Source organism: Papio anubis, chromosome 3 (assembly GCF_008728515.1).
Source record: "Papio anubis isolate 15944 chromosome 3, Panubis1.0, whole genome shotgun sequence".
NCBI lineage: Eukaryota > Metazoa > Chordata > Mammalia > Primates > Cercopithecidae > Papio > Papio anubis.
Window position 1 is genome coordinate 25,732,041 of NC_044978.1, and position 23,705 is coordinate 25,755,745.

General features: G+C 35.1%; 1 protein-coding gene across 2 annotated transcripts in view; it reads left to right on the forward strand.

The window, feature by feature from the left end:
* Window positions 1-23,705, forward strand: part of MARCHF1 (membrane associated ring-CH-type finger 1) — an 820,720-nt gene that overhangs the window by 642,117 nt on the left and 154,898 nt on the right. For both annotated transcript variants that reach the window (XM_017959171.3, XM_021938129.2), the window contains one exon: window positions 11,225-11,275. In XM_017959171.3, coding sequence (XP_017814660.1) covers window positions 11,225-11,275 — 51 coding nt within the window. The remainder of the gene's footprint in view (window positions 1-11,224; window positions 11,276-23,705) is intronic.

Below are 23,705 nucleotides of genomic sequence, written 5' to 3' on the forward strand. Positions count from 1 at the left end.
TAGTCTTGAAAAAGCAAGGAGAAGGAGCATTTTCCAGAACCCAGAGAAAGAGAGGCATTTTTGCAGAAAGCTACCTGACAAATACTGAGACCTTCATTTGTGGGACAAAGTCAGCTTGTGGTGATCCCTCAAGGAAGGGATAATTACTCTAAACTCACCCTCTTCCATTCCTGTAATCTCCTACCGGGACTCTGGATTAATTCTTATTGGTGTAATGAAACTGAAAGCCAGGAGCAAAGGAGCCTTGGTGAGATCCAACCTGGTGTGCCTCCTGGGCACAGAGCAGGGTGGGGAACAGTGGGACATGGATCTACACGGACTAGTGGAAGAGATATCTAGCACACCTGTGAAAATAACATTTGAAATGCATATGAACATGATACTTTAATTATTACTGAAACTGGGATTTCCAACAGAAAAAATAAAGATCTTAAAACTCAGTGGAATGTTAAGCACTTATAGGAAGGAACAGTCAATTAATTAATAAGCAATGGGTCTTTCCATTTTGTTTTGGAAAATTAAATTTACGGAATGAAAACTACTGGCAGATTTTAGTTTGAGTGATCTTAAGTAAGAAGACTACTGTGAAAGAAGGATTTTGTAAATTACATGTGTAATTTACAAAAAATTATACATGTCATTTACAAAACTTCTGTTTGTCTTATTAATTAGGAAGTTTGCCACACCTCTGGTCATCTAAGTTTGCCACACATCTGGTCAACCAGAGGTGTGGCAAGCTTTTTGGTCTCATGTGAACATAGTCATATAAAACAGAATTTTGGGAAAAAAATAAACCTGCTCGTATACCATCCTTTATAAAGGTTCAACAAGTGTTACACTAAAAGCTTATGCCAACCTGACTTTATATATTACTTTAAAAAAAGTAATCATCCTTTCACACAAACAATTGAAGTAAAATCATCACCTTCTGCATTTTAGAAATCATTGAATGTGCCTATTTTCTGTCCTTTCATAACTACAAAGATGTGTTAATTCACTCCTCAAGGCTTTTTCTATGGTACTTTGACAATTTAGCCAATGATCATTTTACTATATTCTTTTTCTTTTCACCCAAATTAGAGTCCATTTGAAACATTTTCAGTACAAGAATGTGCAAACTTACAAAAAAAAAAGTCTTTGGTTCTCCTGCTAGGGATTACAATTACTAACTTGTTCAGAATGGCAACTCATTTATCAGTAGAGAGTCTTTTATAAGTGTGTAGAGCAAGGACATGCTTTTGAATGATATTTTTTAGGGAGAAAAGGGAGCTCTTCTTTAGATAGTTTTTATATTATTTCCTAGCCAATACAATTGTTTGGGCTGCCCAGTTATAAATACAACTTGTATTCATGTTCATGATTAATAAATATGTAAGTGCATAATACATTATGTTGGTGCAAAAGGAATTGCAGTTTTGCCATTGTAATGGCAAAAACAGAAATTATTTTGCACCAGCTTAATATCTGTACCAAAATTCAGATGGCTTTTTGTGATATCTGTCTTCTTTTTACAAGATAGTCTTTTAATGGTTACCACTTCTCAAAGTATTGGCCTTGTACTTAGGGAAAAGTCCTAAGGGGTGTTTAAAATAGCCTTCTGGTCACAATTGCTAGACTTTTCATAGTGATCCTGAAGTTAGATAAAGAGATTAGCAAGTTTACCCATTAAATTTTATATTTAGGGAATGACATGTTCATTTTTAAGACAATTTGGAGTGTTTGTAGAAAATTCTATGTAGCGCAAAATTTAATAATAAATGCGGCAACTTACAAGCGATTGTCCTTATCTTTCTAGCACATCTAAATGTAATAACCCTAGTTTATATTTATACAGTGCTTTACAATTTGAAATATACTTTTCCAAAGTTTACCATGTTTGCTCCAACAGAAATTCTATGAGGTAAACATGCAAGGGTCTTTATACTCATTTTGCAAGTTCAGCAAGTTAGAGGTAGAGAAGGCCCGTGATTTTCTTCCTATCACATGGTTAGTTATGAAGCTGCAATTCTAATGCAAGTGTTGTAACTACAAATCTTGTGATTTTTCCACCGATCCCACTTGACTAAATAAATAATTTGTGCCTTTATATTCCAGGTCCTGTATCGTCTTGTAGAATATAAACATTAACTCTTTCTTGCAGTTCTTTTTTATTACATACACATACATACAACACACATAGATACACCTTTATGATATATACTCTGTTGAGTAAGGTTAATTTTGCCATTTTTGTTTTTCAGAGTTTCTTAATTAGATGTTTTATTGTTTAAAAGATTATAAAAAAGAAGTAAACTTTTAAAATTTAATTTATTTTTGTTTTCTAAAATTAGAAATGAGGTCTTACTATGTTGCCCAGGCTGGTCTTGAACTCCTAGGCTCAAGCTATCCTCCCATCTTGGCCTCTCAAAGTGCTGGGATTACAGGTATGAGCCAGCTTGCCTGGCCTAAAACAACTAAAACTTTATACACAAAGTTGTTTAAAGAAAAAGCTAGACAATTTCCATGGACCTGCCTGCTTCCCTTCAATCCCACCATGCTAAGGACTAAAGGTAACCATTGTACATAGATTGCTGTGTTAATAGCCAAGATTGGATTAACATATTTCTGCTCAAACATACATCTGTAAATATGTAGAAATATATAGGAGTTCTGTTTGTTTTTAAAGAAAGGGAATTACTCTCTATACATAATCTATTTGAAAGAAATGGAATTGTCCTCTATATGTTGTTCTATAACTTGATTACCTTAACAATATATCATGAACATTACCATTTGCCAATGGTATATATAACCTCATATTTGCATTATAATTTCTGTATGCACATCATACCCATATATAATTTTACACAGATCTCTTAACATTCTCTTTTGCTTTTTAAGATTCCCTGACCCCCGTCTCCTCTCTTTTCTTCATTCCCCTCCTGCTGGACTCTCTTCCTTCCTCCCACCTCTCTACCCAATAACTTATATTAATATAGTTTTTGCATAACTTTCCATGACTTTTTCCATGCTTATATAGTCATATACTACTGCATGTCTAAACACAAACCTGTGCATGCATATATACTTATAGAGGTTCTATCCTGGTATGTTTTACAAAGAATCGTATTTTATCACTTCTTATTTTACTTTCCACTCTTGAAGTTATCTTATGGAAATCTCTCAAATGCCGGAGATCCAATTCATTTTGTATGACTGCATGATATTTTCAATGTTTGGCTCTACTATAAATTACTTAACCATTCTTTATTGATGAGCATTGTTTATTCTGTTAGTCAAGAGGGAGAAATGACGCCTTTTGTTTTAACACAGATAATTTAGTATAAAGATATATTCCCTGGCTGTAAAAAATCATTAACTAGGTAACTGAAAGAAAAAAAATAAGGACACCAAGACGTTGCAAAGGCAGGAGTTGTAGGAAGCAGCCATCCTCCCTAGGTCTGAGTGAACAGGGGAAGGAAATTAAAATTATTAAAAGCTTGGAGGAGGGCCCCATGGAACTGGAACTCAAACCTCTTGGAATTCTAAGAATCCAACAGCTGGTCTTCAAAGGAGTGCAATGAGCCTGTTTCTGGGGTGTTAGAAACCGTGTATCTAGCTGCCAGCTGCTGCTACAGGAGGGGATTGCAACTAACTCCCAGGGTGAAGAAGCATTTCTAGGATGATGCAAACACAAGAAGCCTATAGAAATCAAATAGATGGAGCAAATTCTGTTTTCGTTTTCTAGCCTTCTAGTTTCCCTGTGACCCCCCTCAACCCCCACTCCCCAATAAGCAGAGCTTAGAACAGAGTCACATGACACAACAGAAAAGTGGTTTGTGGAGTCCTAGCCCAGAACAGAAGCTAGAAGGGTGGGTTTAAAGCTTTGAGACATTAAATTAACAACTGTCCCATCTTTATTGCTGGGATTCTCTTTTTTTTTTTTTTTTTTTCTTTTTTTAGTTCAAAACAAAGTTGTATTAAGTGTCCTCATTCACATATTTTTATGTACTAGTGCTTGTATTTCTCTGAAAGATTCCCAAGGGTGAAATTATTGCATGAAGTAATATTTTTAATTCAATATATGTTGCCAGATGTTTTTTCAATGATATTGCAGAAGAAAATCACATTTCTACTAGCATTTTTTGACAGTATTCATTCTTCCTATTGCCATCAGCAACAGAAGCTATAACTCTTAAATTTTTTCAGAGTGATGAGTAAAAAGTGAAGTCTTGTTGCTACTTTAATTTACATTTTTCTGACTGCTCATGATTTTGAGCATCTTGCCATACATTTATTGACAATCTGTAGTTCCTTTTTTGTGAATTTCTGTTTCTATCTCTGCTCATTTATTTTTTCTATTGGGTTCCTTTCTGTTGCCTCTTTTGTGAATAGACAAAACCACTGCATATTCTAGAAATTAAACTTTATCAGTCATTTGTGTTTCATGGTTTACTAATGCAATTGTTTACTCACTTTAATTTTTTGTATATTTCTGGACAGAGGATAATCAAATATACCAATGACATATAGTTTCCGGTTCGTGTCTTAGCTATGTAAATCTTGCCCATCCCAAGATTGAATTCATAATTTAGACTTATTTCGAAGTTGTTTTTGTTTTGTTTTGTTTTGTTTTTTTATCTTTAACATTTAAGACATTGTTCCATCAGGACTCCATGATTATACATGCTAAGTGATAGAGGTCTGATTTTTTCTTCCACAGAGGTAGCCAGTTGTCCAGCAACATTTACTATATCAACTATCCTCAATACTGACTAGAAATATTTTTTATATGTGAGATTCTTACATATATTTCTGGATTTTCTATTCTTGATTACACTGATCTTTTGCTTAATTTCTATGCCAATACCATATTGACTTAATGATAGTGACTTTTAATATTTGCAATGCCTAGCATAAGAAGCTCTCCTTTTTTTTCATTATTTTCTTGGCTCTTCTCAGGTATTTTTTTATGTATATGTTCTTTAAGATCATTCTTCTTTAAGGTAATTTTATCTATCTCCATTCTTCTCCAGAAAACAAGAAATAAATTCTATTGGAAATTTAATTGTAGCTACATTCTATTCATATGTCAATTTGTAGTGGGTTTATATATTAGAAAATTATCTTCCCATCAAAGTATAGTACTTTATTTGTTCAGATCACAATTTATACTCTTCAGTAATATTTTGTAGAATATATTTTCGAATAAAATTTCATGTCCTTGTTAAGTTTTCCTAAGTGTTTTATAGTTTTTGTTTTTGTTATTACATTTCTAGATATTTATTGCTAAGAGAAAGTTGTTGATTTTATAGTGTTTCCATTAGGGTAGACACAGTATTATAATAAATAAATCAAAAATGTAATGGCTCACAAGAAATACACTATTTTTTTCTCTCTGATGACGGTTTAGAGTATATACTCCAAGTTGGCAGAAGGCTTTTCATTATGTGGTCACTCAAAGACCCACAAGAATTCAGCTCTACCTTCTTTGATATGTGGCTTCCTGCCTTGCCCTGATAGTGTCCATCCCAGCATAGAGCAGTAGGAAAAAAGCATGTAAGAAATTGTATGGGAGATTCATGTGACAGGCAGGAAATTGACAGTTGTTAGTTCTGGTCACATCTCATTGGAAGGAATTTGACCTTAGGCAACCTACAACCAAAGGAAGGCTGGGAGATATAATGCCACTGTGAAGGCGTATATTCAGTTATTATTCCATTAATGCATAAGCAAAAGACAATGGATTTTAGGAAACCTAGTAGACTCTGCCATGGTATAATTGTCCTATATCTAACTACTCTACTAAAGCCTAATTAACTGTAGCAGTTTTGATTCTTAACCAGAGACACTTGGGATTTCTAAGATATTATGTCATTAATAAGAAAGGATTGTTTTATTGCTTCTTTTTCAATACTTTTTCCACAAAGTTTTCCATTTCCTTGTTGTATTTGCTAAAAATTCTAAGACAAGTTGAATAATAATAGCAAGAACCTCTAACAGATGTTCTTCAATTTTTATAGTTTCTGTATTTTAACAATTAGAATTATATTTTGTATTTTTTTAGAATATTGTCTTTGTTACTACAAGGGGTTTCCTTCAATTCTTTTTTTACTTAGAGCTTACGTTAGAATAAGACTGCCAGAGTTTGTCAAATATCTTTTCAGAATTTAGTTATAAAATCATAATGTTTGTCTCTTTCAATGTATTAATCTAATAGATTATGTTGACAGGTGTCCTGAGTTTTTAAAACCTGAAATAGATAAATTCTATTTATTCTATTCTTTGGTAGTTTTAGTGATACACTGCTCATGTATCAAAGATATATGCTACTATTGAAATATACATTATTTTTAAAGGTTTTCTGCATCTGTAGTTCCAAATGAGATTGGAGCACAATTTTCTTTTTCTCCCCGCCCCCCCGCTTTTTTTTTCCTACTGGTTTTTTTTTTTTTGGCTGGGTAGGGAGTACTATCTTAACACATCTGAAGTTTCATATATGCCATGTTAATAATATGGATTAGGGAAATTTATGTTTCTGTGACAATAATAGTATACATAATATTGGAATTATGTGTTCTTTAAAGTAAAATACAGCTTAGTTGTAAAATCAGAACGTCCTTATTCATTTTAGAAGCATATAGACTTTTATTTACTTTTTGAATATTTCCTTGATTAACTACCTTATGTTTTTCTCTTTTTCTTGAACAAATTCTGGGAGTTTTTGCTTTACTGAAATATAATGTATTTCATCTAGGTTTTCATATTTGTTACAATAATGTTACATGTAGCATTCTTTTTATATAGTTTTTTGTGCCTGTGATTATGTATCATTTCTCATGTCATATTTTTTTCTCTCTTTCCCTTAATAAGTCTTATAGGAAGTTCATCTATTTTGCAATTATTTTCAAAGACTTTCTTTAAGAAAATCTTTTTATCCTTTCTCTAACTTAAATCAATTTAATTAGTTTTAGCTTTTATGTTTCTTTTATTACATTCTTGTGTTCTTTAATAATGAAAACATTTATAAACTTTTATCTGGATACAGCTTTTGCAACATTCTATAGGTTTTAATATTATATATTCTATAGCTTCTGGCTCTATTTCAGTTTTCATTCCTTTGGACCAAGTATTATATAAAAGTATCTTAAGGTGATTAAGACTTATGAGTCACTTTTCAAAATTGGATTTCTAATTGTATTGGCTCAATATTGAAAAAAAATACTCTGTAAAATCTCTACTTGGAAATATTTGTTAAAGTATTATTTAAGATCAAATAATTTTTAAATGTTTCATAGACATTAAATGTTTATCACTTAATAGGCATGAGATGTTTTATATATATTTTAATCAAATTTTATTGCAGTATTCAATTTCCCCATGTCCTTGCTTATTTTTCATTTACAAACAACATTGTTTAAGACTTTTCTTCTATTCCAAGTTATAATTACCCTAGCAAAAATTGCTCTACTGTCTACTTAAAAGTTTTCAGATGACCCTCCAAATTACCTTATTTTCTCCTTTCAAATACTTGGGATTTTTAACCTGAAAAAAAGGGGGAAATAAAATTGCAGAATAATATCAGATTAGTGGTCCCTGTAGGAATGTCTTAGTGTGTTTTTTTTCTGCAGAAATTTTTTTTTTCCTGGTTACATTAAAAAAAACTTTTTTAAACTTTATTATGTCCATTATGTCCCTCAGTCAATGACATAGTACACAGAAAATTTATACCTAGATTCATACATGTCCAGTCATGTTGTATATTCTTAGGACCGATTACTTCGGTGTTTGTTTGTTTGTTTGTTTGTTTTTTGAGACAGTCTTGCTGTGTTGCCCAGGCTAGAGTGTAGTGGTGCGATCTCAGCTCACTGCAAGCTCCGCCTCCCGGGTTCACGCCATTCTCCTGCCTCAGCCTCCCGAGTAGCTAGGACTACAGGCACCCGCCACCATGCCCGGCTAGTTTTTTGTATTTTTAGTAGAGACAGGTTTCACGGTGTTAGCCAGGATGATCTCGATCTCCTGACCTCATGATCCACCCACCTCGGCCTCCCAAAGTGCTGGGATTACAGGCCTGAGCCACCGCGCCCAGCCAAGACCACTTCGTTTTAAAGGAACTGTGTCACTTTCCTTAGAGTATAACATCAAAAATTCATTAAAACAAAACTTGGTAATGATTTTCTCATTTGGTAATCGTTTTTCCTTGCTAGTAAAACGAATCCAACCATGTTTAGTAGGATAAACTTTGAAAAACAATAATAATCACAAAACAGAACTATTAATATCAGACATATTCATAGCAAACCGATGATTAGAAACTTCTTGAAAATATTAAAATATTTTCAATAAAACTTACGAAACTGGAAGTCTCTCTCCCTGTCTGTATACTGTGAATGACGTGATGAAATCCAACATTACTGCTTAATGATCCCGTCCATTCCACGCAGACTTGTTAGGAACTCTTGTTGCTTCCAACTTTGATTGACCTACAAGGTCACTATAATTTGGGTGCCAGTAAGTTATGTTAGATTTTGAGATTCTGAGACAGCTCGTATTTAATCTAAGGTAAAGTAGTTAAACTGATTGTAATGAGGTATGACAACCATATTGACTAATCTGCAAAGAAGACTATGACATTGCAATAGCAATGGGACAAGCCACCCAATTAATTAGTAGCAAATTGGACAGATTGCTTTGGACGTTTTCCAAGAGAGGAAGTGCTTCTGGTGCTTTGCGTCAAAAGCAAGGCAAACCAACTTTCTTAAACCCCCTGGGCAGAGAATGATTTAATTTTTAATTTTTAAATTTTATGTGCCAGAATCAGAGGCAGAATTGAAAGATATAGAAACTAAGATGTTTATGTAAAAAAAAAAAAAAAAAAAAAAGAAGTGTATAGTGACCTATGTTGATCACCATGATTTTTAAAGAAAGCTCATTCAGTGTTTCTTATACATCTGAATTATAGTGGAAATGTCATACCTTCACAACTCATAAAATGTTTTCATTTATAACTCATTTGTTCCTTACACAGATTTCTAAGATATTATCCCCCCATTTTACAATAAGGAAATTGAAGTCCAGGAATGTCAAACAATATACTCCTGCCAGAGCTAGCACATCACCAGAGGTCTCATTGCAAGACAGTCTCTCAGTTGACATCACTGCCGGCACAGCACAGTGTACACCACTGTCCTCCCACATGTTAACTTTTCTGATGCCCTTTCCTCTTCCATGTACTGGTATAGAAACAATAGAGAACGTAGCCATGGCAAAAATGTTAACCTTTGCCTAAGTTTGTTTATTTCAATGCCTGACCTTATATTGGGAGAAAATAAAGCCAATCCATTTCAAGTTAAAAGATCCTTTGAGGTATCAAATAATCAGTCAGATGCTTTCCCCCCATTAGATTGGTGGATGCTGGCAGAGAGTGTGGAAAGAATATTCTTATTATATCTCTGTGGTGAACTCACACAATTGTAAAGTGAATCTGGCCTTTCTTGTTTTATCTCAAAACACCATGAAGTCCCACTTAGTTTGAAAAATTAAGTAATCCTGTGCAAAATTAAATTTCCTATTTTGCATGATTCCTGTGGCAGCACCTTTCAATTCTAGTTCTTAATCATGTTCTCAAATGTCATGTAAATATAGAAAACATAACAAAATAACTACTGCTACCACTATCTCCCAAAGCCTATTATATTATGTGACTCTGTCCTACACAATAATGTGTCAAAATCCTAAATTTCACTGAGAAGGAAAGATGGATTGATTTTGTTTTCTAGTCTCTAGAAGAGGAGTTGAGATGTCAGTAGAATAGTGCCTCTCTCCATCACCAGTGGAGCTAATCAGGGAAAAATGTCTGCGGTAGCGTACACATTAATCTCCAGCTGGAGCATGGAGCTGTTATGAGGTGTAACTAACCATATCGTTGTGACTCATCTCGGTCTGTAATAACATGCTTCACAGTGACATCAGTGGTTGTATGAGATGGATGTTGCATGTAAAGGAAAAAGTACTGTTCAGCTGGAATATCTGTAAGTCTGCACATGACACAGTGACAGTTTGCAGTGAATGCAGCCACTGTTTTTCTGCAATAACACATCTGCCATATCCTGTCATCACTGTGTCTCTAAAACTGTCTCAAGTAGTCATCATGGGCAATTTCGGCCCCAAGGGTTGTTATAACAACTTAGTTCTCAAAAATGGCCTATGTCAAGTTGCACTGCAGTTGCTTACTCAGGCCCACTTTGGGGCTGAGTCCAGAAGTTAAAAAAAAAGGAAAGAAATGGAATTCTTACATTGGTAAATTATTTCAACGACAATGTTATGTCAGATCCTTTATAAACGTTTAGTATTCAGAATTGACTCTTCTAACATTTTCCCTACAGAAGTAGAGATGTACTTTGATCTTTGATCTCTTTCTACATGTAAAATGCATAATGCTTATAAACTCTGTTTTTTCCAGTTGATTATCCACCATAATTGGCACAGTAGAAAAAGTAGCTATATAATTTTCAGGAACACAATGTCTCTGGACTTCAAATGGGAGGGCCTAACTACTTAAGGTTCATTTCTACTTTAAAATTATATGACCTTTTAAAAAACATTTCTTCAAAAGCTTTTTTCATGCCTCTTTTCTGCTAAATAAAAATTCTTTCAGAGGAAAGAACTGAGGATATAAATATTTATAAAAGTTTTAAGTTTTAATTTGAAAATATATAACCAGAAGCATCTTAAATTTTAAAAAGTAAATGTTTTAATTTCAAAGTATGTAAAATAACAAAAAATAAATAAAATGCAGTTTAGAAGAATACAAGGTGGATGTATATACCATATACCCAGCACAGAATATTTAATGATGTTGAAAACCAGAATTTACTCAGAATTGCCTAGTTGCAAGAGCAAAAGGGGAAATAGTAGACTACACTTTTACTGTCTAATTTTAGTTTCAAAGAATTTCACAAATTTTTCTGGAGAAATAATTATTTCCTGGAAACAAATACTTGTAACCTGATTAATACTCAGATATTAATTGAAGCATTTTTAAAAGTACACTAATATATATTAGAGAAATATGATTTCATAAAAGAAAAAAGCATTCTGTGTAAGCGATTAGTATGTGTATTAGTCAAAACAATGTAGAGAGCATTCACAAATTTCCCTATGCTGTGGTTTCTCTTCTCAGTGGTCCAGTATGGTGAAAGTGCCATACCTGCTTTTAATTAATGTTTCCAATTTTATTTTTCAGAATGAAAAATCCCCAGGGCGATCTGCAAGTCGATCAAGTAACATTTCAAAAGAGTAGGTGAATTCCTTATTTTATTGATTCCACCATGATTCCATATTTCTTTATATTATTATCTATTTCATCCATTTCATTCTTTCTTCACTATCTTTGTGTGTTCCGTTCATTCTTTCTTCCATACTATGTCTTCGTCATTCTTCTTCCTTCCCTTCTCTTCCTTCCCTTCCTTCCTTCCCTTCCCTTCCTCTCCCCTTCCCTCCCCTCCTCCCCTTCCTTCCCTCCTTCCCTTCCTTTTCCTTCCTCCCTCCCTCTCTCCTTTCCTTCCTTCCTTCCTTCCTTTCCTTCCTTCCTTCCTTCCTTCCTTCCTTCCTTCCTTCCTTCCTTCCTTCTCTTTCCTTCCCTCCTTTCTTTCCTTTCTTTTCTTTCTTTCTTGTCTTTCTTTTTCTTTTTCTTTTTTTTCCATGCTGGTTAAGAGCACTAACTCTGGAAAGTAAGGATCTGACTGTAAGTGACTGCTCTGTCACTTCCTGCTTACATGACCCTGAGATGTTCACTTTACCTTCCTGAGACACAGTTGCCTCTTTTATGACATAGGGGCAATGATAATATCAGTCACCTGAAGGAGGTTTTCTGAAGTGGTTATAAATTAAAACAAGGCCTTTCAAATATCTATCACTCTAGTTTCACAATGAAGAGCTTTGCCCGAACCAAAGCACTCTGTCATCTGTCTCAACTTGAATACTAATGTTGAATAAGTAATGACCAAAAAACTTGTAAACAGTACTGACAACACCTTTGTCACACCAAATACTTTTTCATGATCTAGGGGTGAAATTATATCTGCATTTCTAAACTGCTCTTTGAGTTTTACTTAATCCAGCTTGTTTATCATGTTTTAGTCTTTAATGTTTTAAGAAATAGAAAAATCAAGAGTCTAGTTTCCCTTCTATGAGTTCTTCTTCAGGGTCTGGTATGTATTAATTGTACTTCTGTGTGGGAGACAATTAATTATAAAACTGCATCTCATTTGGAGAGAAATGAAAAACTCTTCTCTTAAACATCACTTAAATCGAACCACAAACATTCAACCATCGAACAGTGGTAGGATAAACAGATTTCAGTGCACATGAGTTTACCTATTTAAACCAATTTAACTTTCCTTTTATGTTCAGAATGAGTCACAATGCTAAATATGTTGTTGAATCCTCACTACTTTTTCATAAATTGATAAGTGAAAAACTATTCATTGACTACATAATTTATCAATTATGAAGTGGCCAAATCTAGAAATACTGAAGTTCTTTAATTTGTAAAGTATTGGAATGGAAAACTTTAACATTGGAGCAAAGATTTTTTCCTTAATTTTGTCAAAATAATTACTTGTGTTGAAGACTGTGAACATTTTTAGAGTGTGAGAGTCAGTATAATGGAGTGATTGGATGGATAGCAGAGTCACTCTTAGGAAGGTTATTTAACATCCCTAATAAGTTTGTCTGTAAAAGGAGTATATATATTAGTATCTACCTCTTACAGTGGTGCTTAGAACAGTGTTTTCCCTGTGTATTAGCTATTTTTAGTATGGGGTTCTTAATATTTCTTTATCAGTGATGGCTTCAAGCAAGTGCTCAATAAATATCTTCTTAAGCCAGTAAATTGGAACATGGTCTATAATATATGCAATGTTTTCTAGGTGTAATAATAACAAAATGCAGAGTAGACAGGATTAAGGAAGATGTTAATAATCTGAAGTTATTTCCTTGAAAAAATGCATATTCCTATTTCCATAAAAAGCGTGCATATATTTAACAATAAATAATAGATTGTCTTAAGTCAGTAATAGTATTACTCATAATGGGTGTCTTCCTTACCTTTTATCTGCTTATGCCATCTACTGTCCTTAGACACAGAAAAATCACAGAGAGTACAGAGGACTCCGTCTAGAATGCAATTGCAAAATTCTCTTTTATATTTCTAAGTCTCCTTTCCTGCCTATTTCTTGCAGTTCTTTAATGAATCAGACTTTCTCATCATCCATATTTGTTGAGTGTCACATATCGAAAATCTTGTTCTATACTGGGAATTATGGAGTAATAATTTTAAAAATTCCTTTCCCATTCCTCAGTGAGCTTACAGTGAAACTGGGTAACTAACAGTGCACAGAAGAGTTCACATAACAGGTGTGAGGCTCCTATCCTGAGAATAGCCTGCAGCAAGATTAGCCCTTGGCTGACATCTGCAAACTTAGATTCCATAAGTAGTGCTTCACCCTCCCTGTTAAGGATGATTCACTGTGCCTGAACTGCAAACAACATAGCTATCCTAAGCACATGCCTTCCTTCTGGGAGTCTGGAGTCTTGGTACATGTGGTTGCCTACACACTCAGCCCCCAATAAAAACTTTGAGCACTGAGTCTCTTACAATCTCCCCTGGTGGCAACACTTCTTCACATGTGTCGTCAAATTCATTGAGCACATCCCAGCACTCCCCACTGGGATGGACTTTTGGAAACTTGCTCCTGGTTTCCTCTGGACTTCACTCCATCACTCCCTGTGCCTTTTCCCTTTGCTGATTTTGCCTTGTATCCTTTCATAGTAATAAATCACAGTCGTAAGTATGAATATATTCTGTCTTGAGTTCTCTCAGAAAGTCACTGAGCCTGGGCCTGGTGAATGGAACCCCTAATACGCTATTTAAAAAAGAAGTAGAGACAGAAGCTATGGGAATTCAGAGAGCCATCACCTCCATCTAACTGGGACAGGGTAGCAGCAGAGAAAGTTTCTTAGAAGAATGGTATGTAAAAAGGCACTTGAAGAATGGGTGTGAATTGATCAACTGTCAAGGAAGGCTGTTTAAAGGGTTATAAGTCCAAGGCATGGGAGCTAGAAAACATAGATCATAAGGAGGACGTTATATAAAATACTTTGTAAGGGTTTTTGAGATGGAATCTTAATAGAATGCATTATCTTCAGTCTACTCATAGAAGTCATACAACCTCAATCTGTGTGAGATTGTCAAGCTCAGTGAGTTTGACAGCACATGTGAAGAAGTGTCACCTACCAGGGAAGTTCATGAGAGTCTTGGTGTTCAACACCAGTCATTGAAGTGTTATCTGGCTTTGAAATAGAGAAACTGATCTAGAACCCATCAAGGTCCTTGAGACTTTTCTTGGTGAGTGTGTATAAAATGGAACATGATTATTTTTGTCATTCAGGATTGTGTCTTATAAACATGATCTTGCTACTGTGAAAGTAAAAAATTCCAAACATGGGATAAATAATAAATGTGCAATTGTTAGTGAACATCAAACATTATATATCCTAAATTTTTACCTCTGGATCTTTGTACCATATATTATCCAATAGCAATTATACTTTGAGTTTTATTGTCCTTGCAACATTTACTTTTTTATTAATTTATATTTCTAGTTTGTCTTAGTAAATATAAGACAGTTACACCTATAATTCTCTCTTTCTTTCTCTTTTTTTTTAATTCAAGTAAGGTTGATGTGCCTTGGATATGTTACAGTTGATCCAAAAGCTACAGAGAAGTTATATAGGTTTAATACAGTATACGTGAGATTGTCAAAATATTTTGGATGTGAAAAAGGCAGATTTCATTTATCCATCACTTAATTTTTTAATACTTTTTCATATTAGTGCTTGTTACTGCTTTTTAACACACATATTACTCACAAATAGGCTCCTCAAGAAGAATCTGGCCTTTTATTTCTTCTAGGGTGAAGGATCATTAGATTTAACTAGCAACAATATAATATGTATCTCACAAGAAAAACCTTTCAAAAACCAACTGTCAAAAGGAAAGAACGGCTTGTACTTCCAAGTCAAGTCAACAGAATTTTCTTTTAAATAAAATCCTTTGCTTTTTGGTGTGTGTAGGAAGCAGCTCACAAAATCTAATCTGTTTATGAGAAGATATTCAAAAGCCACTACCTTAACAAAATGATATTTCACTTAGTTTCCATCATTTCCTATTACATTCACTAGACTTCATTTACATGACAGAGAGTCATTTCAATTCTTCAGTTAGTCTCTACCTTAAAATGTCTTACACATTGTTAAGGTAAAGTTTATAAAATGTGCACACCAGTTAATTCTGAAATAAATAAAGATGCATGGGATAGTCGGTACAATTTACTCAACAAATATTTTTTGATGATGTACTGTGTATAAGGTATTATATGGTTCACAGCATTTTAAACAGGTGTTTTCTTCTGATCCAATATATACTTCAATTTTACTTCTGTTAATCTTCATCTCTCCATATTTTTCCAGATTTGTCTTTAAGATCCCAAGGTATTTTCCAGCAAGGTCAAGGTGAAAGTGTTTCTTATATGTAAAATGTACTGAGAATTCTTTTCAGCTAAAAACCTGAGCCAAGTGTTTGCACCTCTGAACAGGTGTTTAATGTTCTGATTTATTGAGAGATCCATTTTGGTTTGCTAACGCAATGGACCTATAAATCATCTGTCCCTTCAGACTACATACCTTTAGAGGGTAAGTTTAATAGGTTGATGAAGTAAAGTAGGATATATAATTAGGAAATAACTAGGAATGAGGTGGACTAATTTGGGAACTTTCAGAGAGCCTGAGTTAAGGTCTGTCCTGAGACCAAAGTTGAGGAAATGGGTATAAATTTAGTTTAATTATTGAAGTCTGGGTGGGAGAAGATAAGAAAGTCTGAGACCTTCTTAGGTCCTAAGGCATGTTATTTATATACACTCACTCCTTGGGTGATCTCATTTAGCTTCATAACTTTATATATAATCAATAGCCCAACAACTATCAAGTAGATATTTTTAGCTCAAATCTCTGCCATGAATTCCAGACTCAAAATGGTAATCAAATTTCCCACAAAAATAAATAATAGGAATCTGTCTTAGGTCAGGTTTCTCACAGCAGATCCTGAGATGAGAATTTTTTGCAATGACTCACTATGAGAATATTCCTAGGAGAAGACTTCCAAGGAGTAAGAAAGGCAACCAAGGGAAGAGAAAGAAGTCAGAAGTTCTCTGCTCCTGCATGGGGATGCTGGAATGTAAAATGCACTTCACTTTGTCCCCTCTTGAGGCAAGGGAGCAAGGTTTTCATCCTCCAGTGTTTGCCATTCACTGGCTCAGGGTCATTCAAGGTGAGAAAAACTCCCAGCCACTTTGATTCTCCTTACATGCAGGTAAACTGTCCAAGAAGCCAAAGGGCAGTTTTCCAAAGAGAATTGCAGTAGTAGGACTTTAGAAACAAAAGCGCACAGAAGTCAAAGGAGATGTGTACTGAGAGGGACCCAAATGGATTTTGGTGGAATACTCACAGCACCTGCTATCGTCCATCCTTTGAGCCACCCAGATCCATATGAACTCGTTTCATCCTGTCATGGATTCGTATAGATGATGATTGGCCACTGTTTCTGAGGAGAAACTTAAAGACATTGATTAGCCGAATGGGCTGTCACTGCTTGCAGCTGCAAAGTTATATCTGATTCATCATATCCTTCTTCTGACTCATTCCAAATATCCTTCATTCTTGATGATCACTTCTGTTAGTCTAAGTGGCTTACTGGTGAAGTATCTCTGTCCTTTGAACCTGATCATTCTGTAGTTGCTGTAATCACTTATTTGAAGTTAAACCTGGGTGTGGTAAATGAAAATATGCAACAGTGGATTCCCCCAAATTTCAAAATATTTTTTGCTTTCCCAAGTAGTAGGAACCCTACTTTCTAATAAAGAGAAAGTTCCATTGTTCAGTAAATTGCTGCTCTGCCTACTGGACAATATAACATGTGTTATTAAGCTCATGAGGGATCGTTCCAGTCATATGGTCAACTGATGTCCACAGAAAGGCCTTCAGTCTTACTATGGCCAGGTAGCTTGTCAGGAGCTGCTTTCCAAATGGTGAAAGAACTATGCTGCAATAGCATGGCCTTGATCCAGAACACTAGGCTTTTCACTGCAGTTGTGCATTCAAAGCTTGTCAGAGAGCCCACATTGCATTTTTATTTATCATGGTACCTCTAGTAGTATTGCCATTTATTATTGCTCTGGCATCAGGGGTGCTTGTATTGCAGCTGATATTGCTGCATAACCTTCTATCATTCTAGGCCCCACTCAAAACTGCAGCTTTCTGAGTCATCTAATAAAAGGACATCATTCCGAAATGTGGTTTATGCTGTGTTTAAAATTCAAAAAGTTCTACCAAACACTCTGGGTCCTTCTTGATAGTGAAGTAAAATGCAAAATTTGGTCTTAACTCTGGAAGAAATGCACTAGCATGCAGCAGACTACAGAATTTCTAAAAATTTCACTGATTTGTCCAGCTCCTGAAGATATGTTCATTTTATTTCCTACTCTCTGTGATACAGATATTCTAACAAAGCATTTAGAGTATTGGCCCCTCCTGCTCATTAGACCTTATTGTACCTGATGATATCGTCAATACAGTGGACTGTTCTGATATTTGACAACCACTGGACATTTGAATCTACCTCCAATCTGTTTTGTAAAATATCCCTGGAGCAAGACCATGATTGTATACTAATGTCTATGCCAGATGAATACAAACTGCTTTTGATCCACATTTATGATAAATATTGAAAATAACACATTAGTAGATTAATAGCCTCATACCACATGCCAGATACTGTGTTGTTCGGCTGTAGTAAAGATATTACATACAGTACACAGCAGCTTCAGTTAGTGCTTCTACTTGGTTACATTTGCCGTGGTCTACTGTCATTTGCCTGACCTACCAGTTTTCTGCGGGGAACAGACCGAGAAGTTAAATGGTGATATGGCAGAAAGAATCATTCTTATATTTTGTAAGTCTATTTTTCATACAACAGCCAAAATGATCCTTTCCAAATATCAGTTAGGTAATATCTTGGTGCTTTTCAAAACCTCTAATGGTTTTCTATATTACTCGAAATAAAACATAAATTCTTTCATGGGCCAAGGAGCCATAATCCAGCCTTGCGGTATCTTGCTAATTTTCTTCTCACTCTTCCTCTTAATAACTCATCTCCAGACACACTGATTTCTTGTTGTTCCTCAAGCATAGGTTTTGTTTTCAGGGCATTTGCCCAACATGCTCCTGCTGCCCAGAATGCTCATTCCCCACACAGCACCATGATCGGTTTCCTTGTTTCTGTTACATTTCTACTGAAATATCACTTTATCAGTGAGGACCTATCTCCTTTGCTACTTATTTTTCTTTAAAAATTTTATCATAATCTGCAGTATTATATATTTTTAATTAGTTTAACCTATATGAGGGCAATAACTATTTCTTCATTCAATGCTGCTTCCTCAGTCTCAGAAAAGTGACTGATAAGTAGGACACATTCAACAAATATATGTCGAATGAATGAATAGAGCCTGCTTTGTTCTGTTAACTTATAATGCATAAGTTCTTAACATGGGATCTGTGGACTATGAGCAATGATCCTTGGGCCATGCCAGTCCATGAACATGTTACAATACACACAAGCTCAGCTGATCCTATAGGGAAGCTCTGCCAGACAAATTGCACCACATGTTAACCCTCTCTTGAGGAAAAGCAGTCAGTCTCCCCATCTCTATCAAGCAACTATTGGCCTATTGGTGTGGGAGAGTGTGCAGACTTTTGGCTGAGAAAGTTGCTGTTAGGCCAAAGGTGATTCTACAGAGAAGGGGGCAGCTATGATCATCAGCCACACAGCAGCTGGGTAATGGGGACACTGGCCAGTAGTAAACATCTGCTTGGGGAAAAACCTCCACCATTGATGACTGCTTGGACCACTGAGATCCACTTAAGTATCACATTGTTTCACCTCAACATAGCTTCTCTAGGATTTTGGTTATTTACAGTTTGTAGGAAACGTATAAAAAGAGGTTAAGTGGAATGAAACACAGCCCTCATTGTTGCATTTGGTTCACAGGTCATACCTGATACTCACCATTGTCTTCGCCCATTCATTTTAGATGACTTTCACCTTTCCCAGCACTTATGCTGCTCTAAGTAGCTTACCTGAGAAATCTGAGTCCCTGGCTGCCATTCCCTTCTCAGACCATAATTGCTATGTTTGTCCATTCACAGCCACACTAGTGCGAGGGAAAGAGATGTCCTAGTATATCTCTTGAGGGACATATGTGTTTCTCCTGTCACCATTATGTGGCAGATTTTCTCATGCTGTCACATCCAGCACCAATATCTGAGGTCTCAGTATCTGATCTACTAACATGGGACAGGATTCTGCCTAACATGGTCTCTAACCCAGGGATTCACTTTATAGCAAAACCTGGTGTGGCAGTGAATATATGATCATGGCATTTACTGGGATTAGCACATACCTTACAAGCCAGATGCTGCCAGCCTGACACAACAATTCTATAGCCTTTTGAAGATGCTTGAGAGGCCTCAGCTTGTAAAAGATACCCTGGGAAAATGGAGCTAAATCCCTCAGGATGCAGCATATTTTTTGAATCCACAGCCATAAATTGATGCTTTGCCTTATATACCTATAATACTTGGGCCCAAGAACTAACAGATAAAAGCTACCCTGCTTATCACCACTCCCAGTGGTCCCCCTGGGGAATCTGTGCTTCCCACAGCCAGCACTTTGGGCTCTGCAGGTTTATAACTTCTGGTTCACAGAAGGAGATGTAACACTCCCAAATGAGAACAGAATAAGAGTCCAATAAACCTAAAGCTTTGATTGCTGCCTGGCGTTTCAAGCTTCTTATGATAGGAGCCTAGCAAGTTAAGCAATCTGTTACCATCCTAGCTAGCTTTGGTTAGCCTGTTAAATTATGTTTAAGGCTTCCTGTTATATTCTGGCCGTGATAGGGACAGGAGGGTATGAAATATAGTCCCTCCTTTTTTCTTCAGTAAGATGGTCCTTAAATTGTGTAATCTTTATTTATTTGCTGGTTTCTTTCAGCATTAGTCCACATTCAGCTTCTTCAACCTTTCAGTAGTAACTGGAAGAATGGGAACCACTTTTTAATGTACTTTTGTGTGAACAATGTTTGGATGGCTGGTGAGGAAGGGCTCCATCTCTCAAACAACGACATTTGGCTTCACGGTTTCTAAGGACTTCTTTTCACTCCACCTTTAATTATTGTCAGTGACTAAAGCCCTGAACAGAATGTCCACGAAGAAGCTAGGATCAATAACATTTTATCTCCTCCAGCACTGTAACAGACAAATATAGACTTCTTTGAATGTTTAATAAGTTTGCATTCTATTGACACTGTGAATATCTCTTAACAAGAGGAAGACTCTTTTTTGAGGGAAGTCCAAGGTCAAAGCAATTTTAATTGAAAATACTTTTTGTTGAAAAACTACACTTGTGGAGTTGAAATTCAGAAACGAGGCTGCAGTTTGGCTCACAAATCAAACACAATGGGACATGGGATTTCTGTTGGCATGTAGTCTTCATGCTCTGTGTCTTCTTAGCTGAAGAACTCTGGCCTATCACCAGGAGTGTAGACAGCTCAGATCTCTTGACACAATCCCCAGCCAAGGACAGCCTCCCAAAAACCTCGGAAAAAGGGGTCATGCCAACCACATACTGGGTGAGGACAGGCAGAGCAGGAGCTTAGAGCCAAGATAGTAAGAAACACTGGCAGGGGCAATCTCGACATATAAAATGGACCATGTTAATTTAAACTCTTCCATAGGGCACTTTAATATGTTTTGTAATTTCCTTTTTTACTATAATATAAACTAGTAGACTTATGACATGAATTTAGGATCTCGTGTCTTTTAAACATGCCAGATGATGTGAATAATTCTTACTCATCCCGTACATGATGGGACAAGTCTTTTTCCAAGAGTCTGCTCCCCGAAGGTCAAGATGAAAAAGAATTTGCCTTAGGAGATGGATGGCAAAAAAAAAAAATTCCATGCAGGTGAATTTACAGTAACAAGTAGTTAGTTATTGACTCTAGAACTGCACTATCTAGTATGGTAGCCATTAGCCACAGGTGGCTATTTAAATTCAAACTAGTTGCAATTATATAAAATTTAAAAAATCAGTTCTTCAATTGTGCTGGCCACATTTCAACAGTTCAGTAGCTAGAAGTGTTTAGTGATTTCCGTATTGGACGATATAGCTATAGAGTATTTCTATCATCACAGAAAGTTCTATCAGACAGACACTACTTCTCTAGAAAATATGTTAAACTTTTCTCTAGGAAGAAGTGAATGGTGCCTAAATATTTTCAATACAGCTAGAAAAATAACCCAAATCTGGACAATATGTGATGATGCTTTCAAGTTCTTACATCCTAATACTTGACATTCAGCTTTGCTTGAATTAAGGTAATTTTTTTCTTAACAAGAAATACTGAAGATTAAAAACTATTGACCATAAATGGTCCCCAGAGAATTAAAGAAACATTTCTAATTGTTGTGACTGTAGTATTGTGGTAATGTTGGAAGTTGTTTTTCCAGACCAGCAATAAAGCTAATGTGGGTCAGTATTTGGATTTCATAATAACTCAAAAGTATTGAATAACATGGTTTTGTGGTGCTAGGGATGGAACTCATTCCTTGCCATTATCCCAAGCAGAAACTGAAACAACTTTGCTATTGCAGTTGCTTTTCCAACGGAAGGAATTTATTTTAAATGAGACTGATTCCATTTCATTTATTTCTAATTTTTGCAGATATTCAATAATTCAGTATAATGAATCTCTGATGAAATAAGAGCATACATTCAAAGTCTATCTATCCATCATTAATAGTTTTCTAGGATTTTGGGAGGTGGAATAGGAGACAGTACTCAGAGAGGAATGAATGCTATCTACTGATACTTTTAGCAATCATTACTTTCTCCTTCTGGATTTTCTGAATTAAAAACTCCGTTCAAGAAAAGTTGTTCTGAGGCCAAATTGGTGTATCTTAAAAAAAAAAAAAAAAAAAAAATCTGTGAGGCTGATGAACTATACAAACATTCTTTAAACTCATATTATCTAACATAGTAGTTTGGAGGTTGTATCTTTGAGTTTTTCACCTATCATTTTAATAAATAATTTTATTTTGCAGGTATTGTAACTATGACAATAAGCCACATTTAGATCTATCATCAACAAAGATTGATCAGTCAAAGGCTTGGACATATTTTAATTCAAATACCTCAAGTAAATTAAAGATGCGTGTTTGAGTTGTTAAAAGTAACGAAGTCAGGTTTTTAAAATCATCTTTAATCCATTTAAACAAAAGATGATATGTTGATATGGTCTTCATGAGATTACACCATCTCTTCTTATTATCTCATTTTATTTCTTATATTATTAAGTACTAATGATGGACTTTAATTTTTTATAACTTCAGCTTTTTTTTTTCTTTGTTGTTACAATTGAGTCCTGCTTTTTTGCTTCTTTTGGAGGCTCTCACTATCATCCAATATTTATTTTGTGTGTGGTTGATCACCCCCCAGTTTTGAGCTGTTTCCATGTGTCCTACAGTGAGGATAATGTTGGCAGCTGTGTTGTTAATATAATTAATGTGCATAGTCTATTTGGATTGACTAGGCCAAATAAATCCACTTTGAGACATTAACTACCCAATTGGGCCGTCTTTGTTGATCAGATTAACTGGATAATTGTCAAATCTCTATTGCACTAATTACTGCAGAGTCACATCATATATTCCCTCATTCAATTCTCATTTAATTAAAATTTACAACCAAAACTATATGAAGAAATAGTGACAAATAGATACAGATAAATAGACCAATTGGAATTCAATAACCATGTGCATTGTTTCCCTTAGTGTCTTTCTACTGAAATAAGAAAGGGAAAGTTATCAGAATGCATCCTTCCTCCTCTCACCAGAGACAGGAGGAACTAGGAGAACTCTGTATCCACTCTACCTAAAACCTGTAAAGATAACTTCCTCACAGCAGATTGAAATTCACAGACTGAATGGCTGTTTAGTTTTACTTTTAGAAAATGAAAATATAGGAATTAATTACTTTTTGGTTCATCACAGGTCTTTAATCTACCAGAAAAAAATTAACCAATCTTTATTTTTTTCCATTCTTATAAAAACTTTATTAAATTATAAAATCAATACATATTTATTCTATATAGTTTGGAAGTTATAGAAGAAAAATCCTTCAGTTACACTAATAGGAAATAACTATTAGAGGCTTTCTTTTTTATTATTATTTTACTTTATGTTCTAGGGTACATGTGCACAACATGCAGGTTTGTTACGTGTATACATGTGCCATGTTGGTGTGCTGCACCCATTAACTCTTCATTTACATTAGGTATATCTCCTAATGCTATTCCTCCCCCCTCCCCTGACCCCACAACAGGCCCCAGTGTGTGACATTCCCCTTCCTGTGTCCAAGTGTTCTCATTGTTCAATTCCCACCTATGAGTGAGAAAACCAATCTTTAATAAATTATTTATTTTTTCAACAAAGATCTTTTATACTTGGTTTGTGCTACATTAAAAGAATATGACTTCTGACCATCCTGG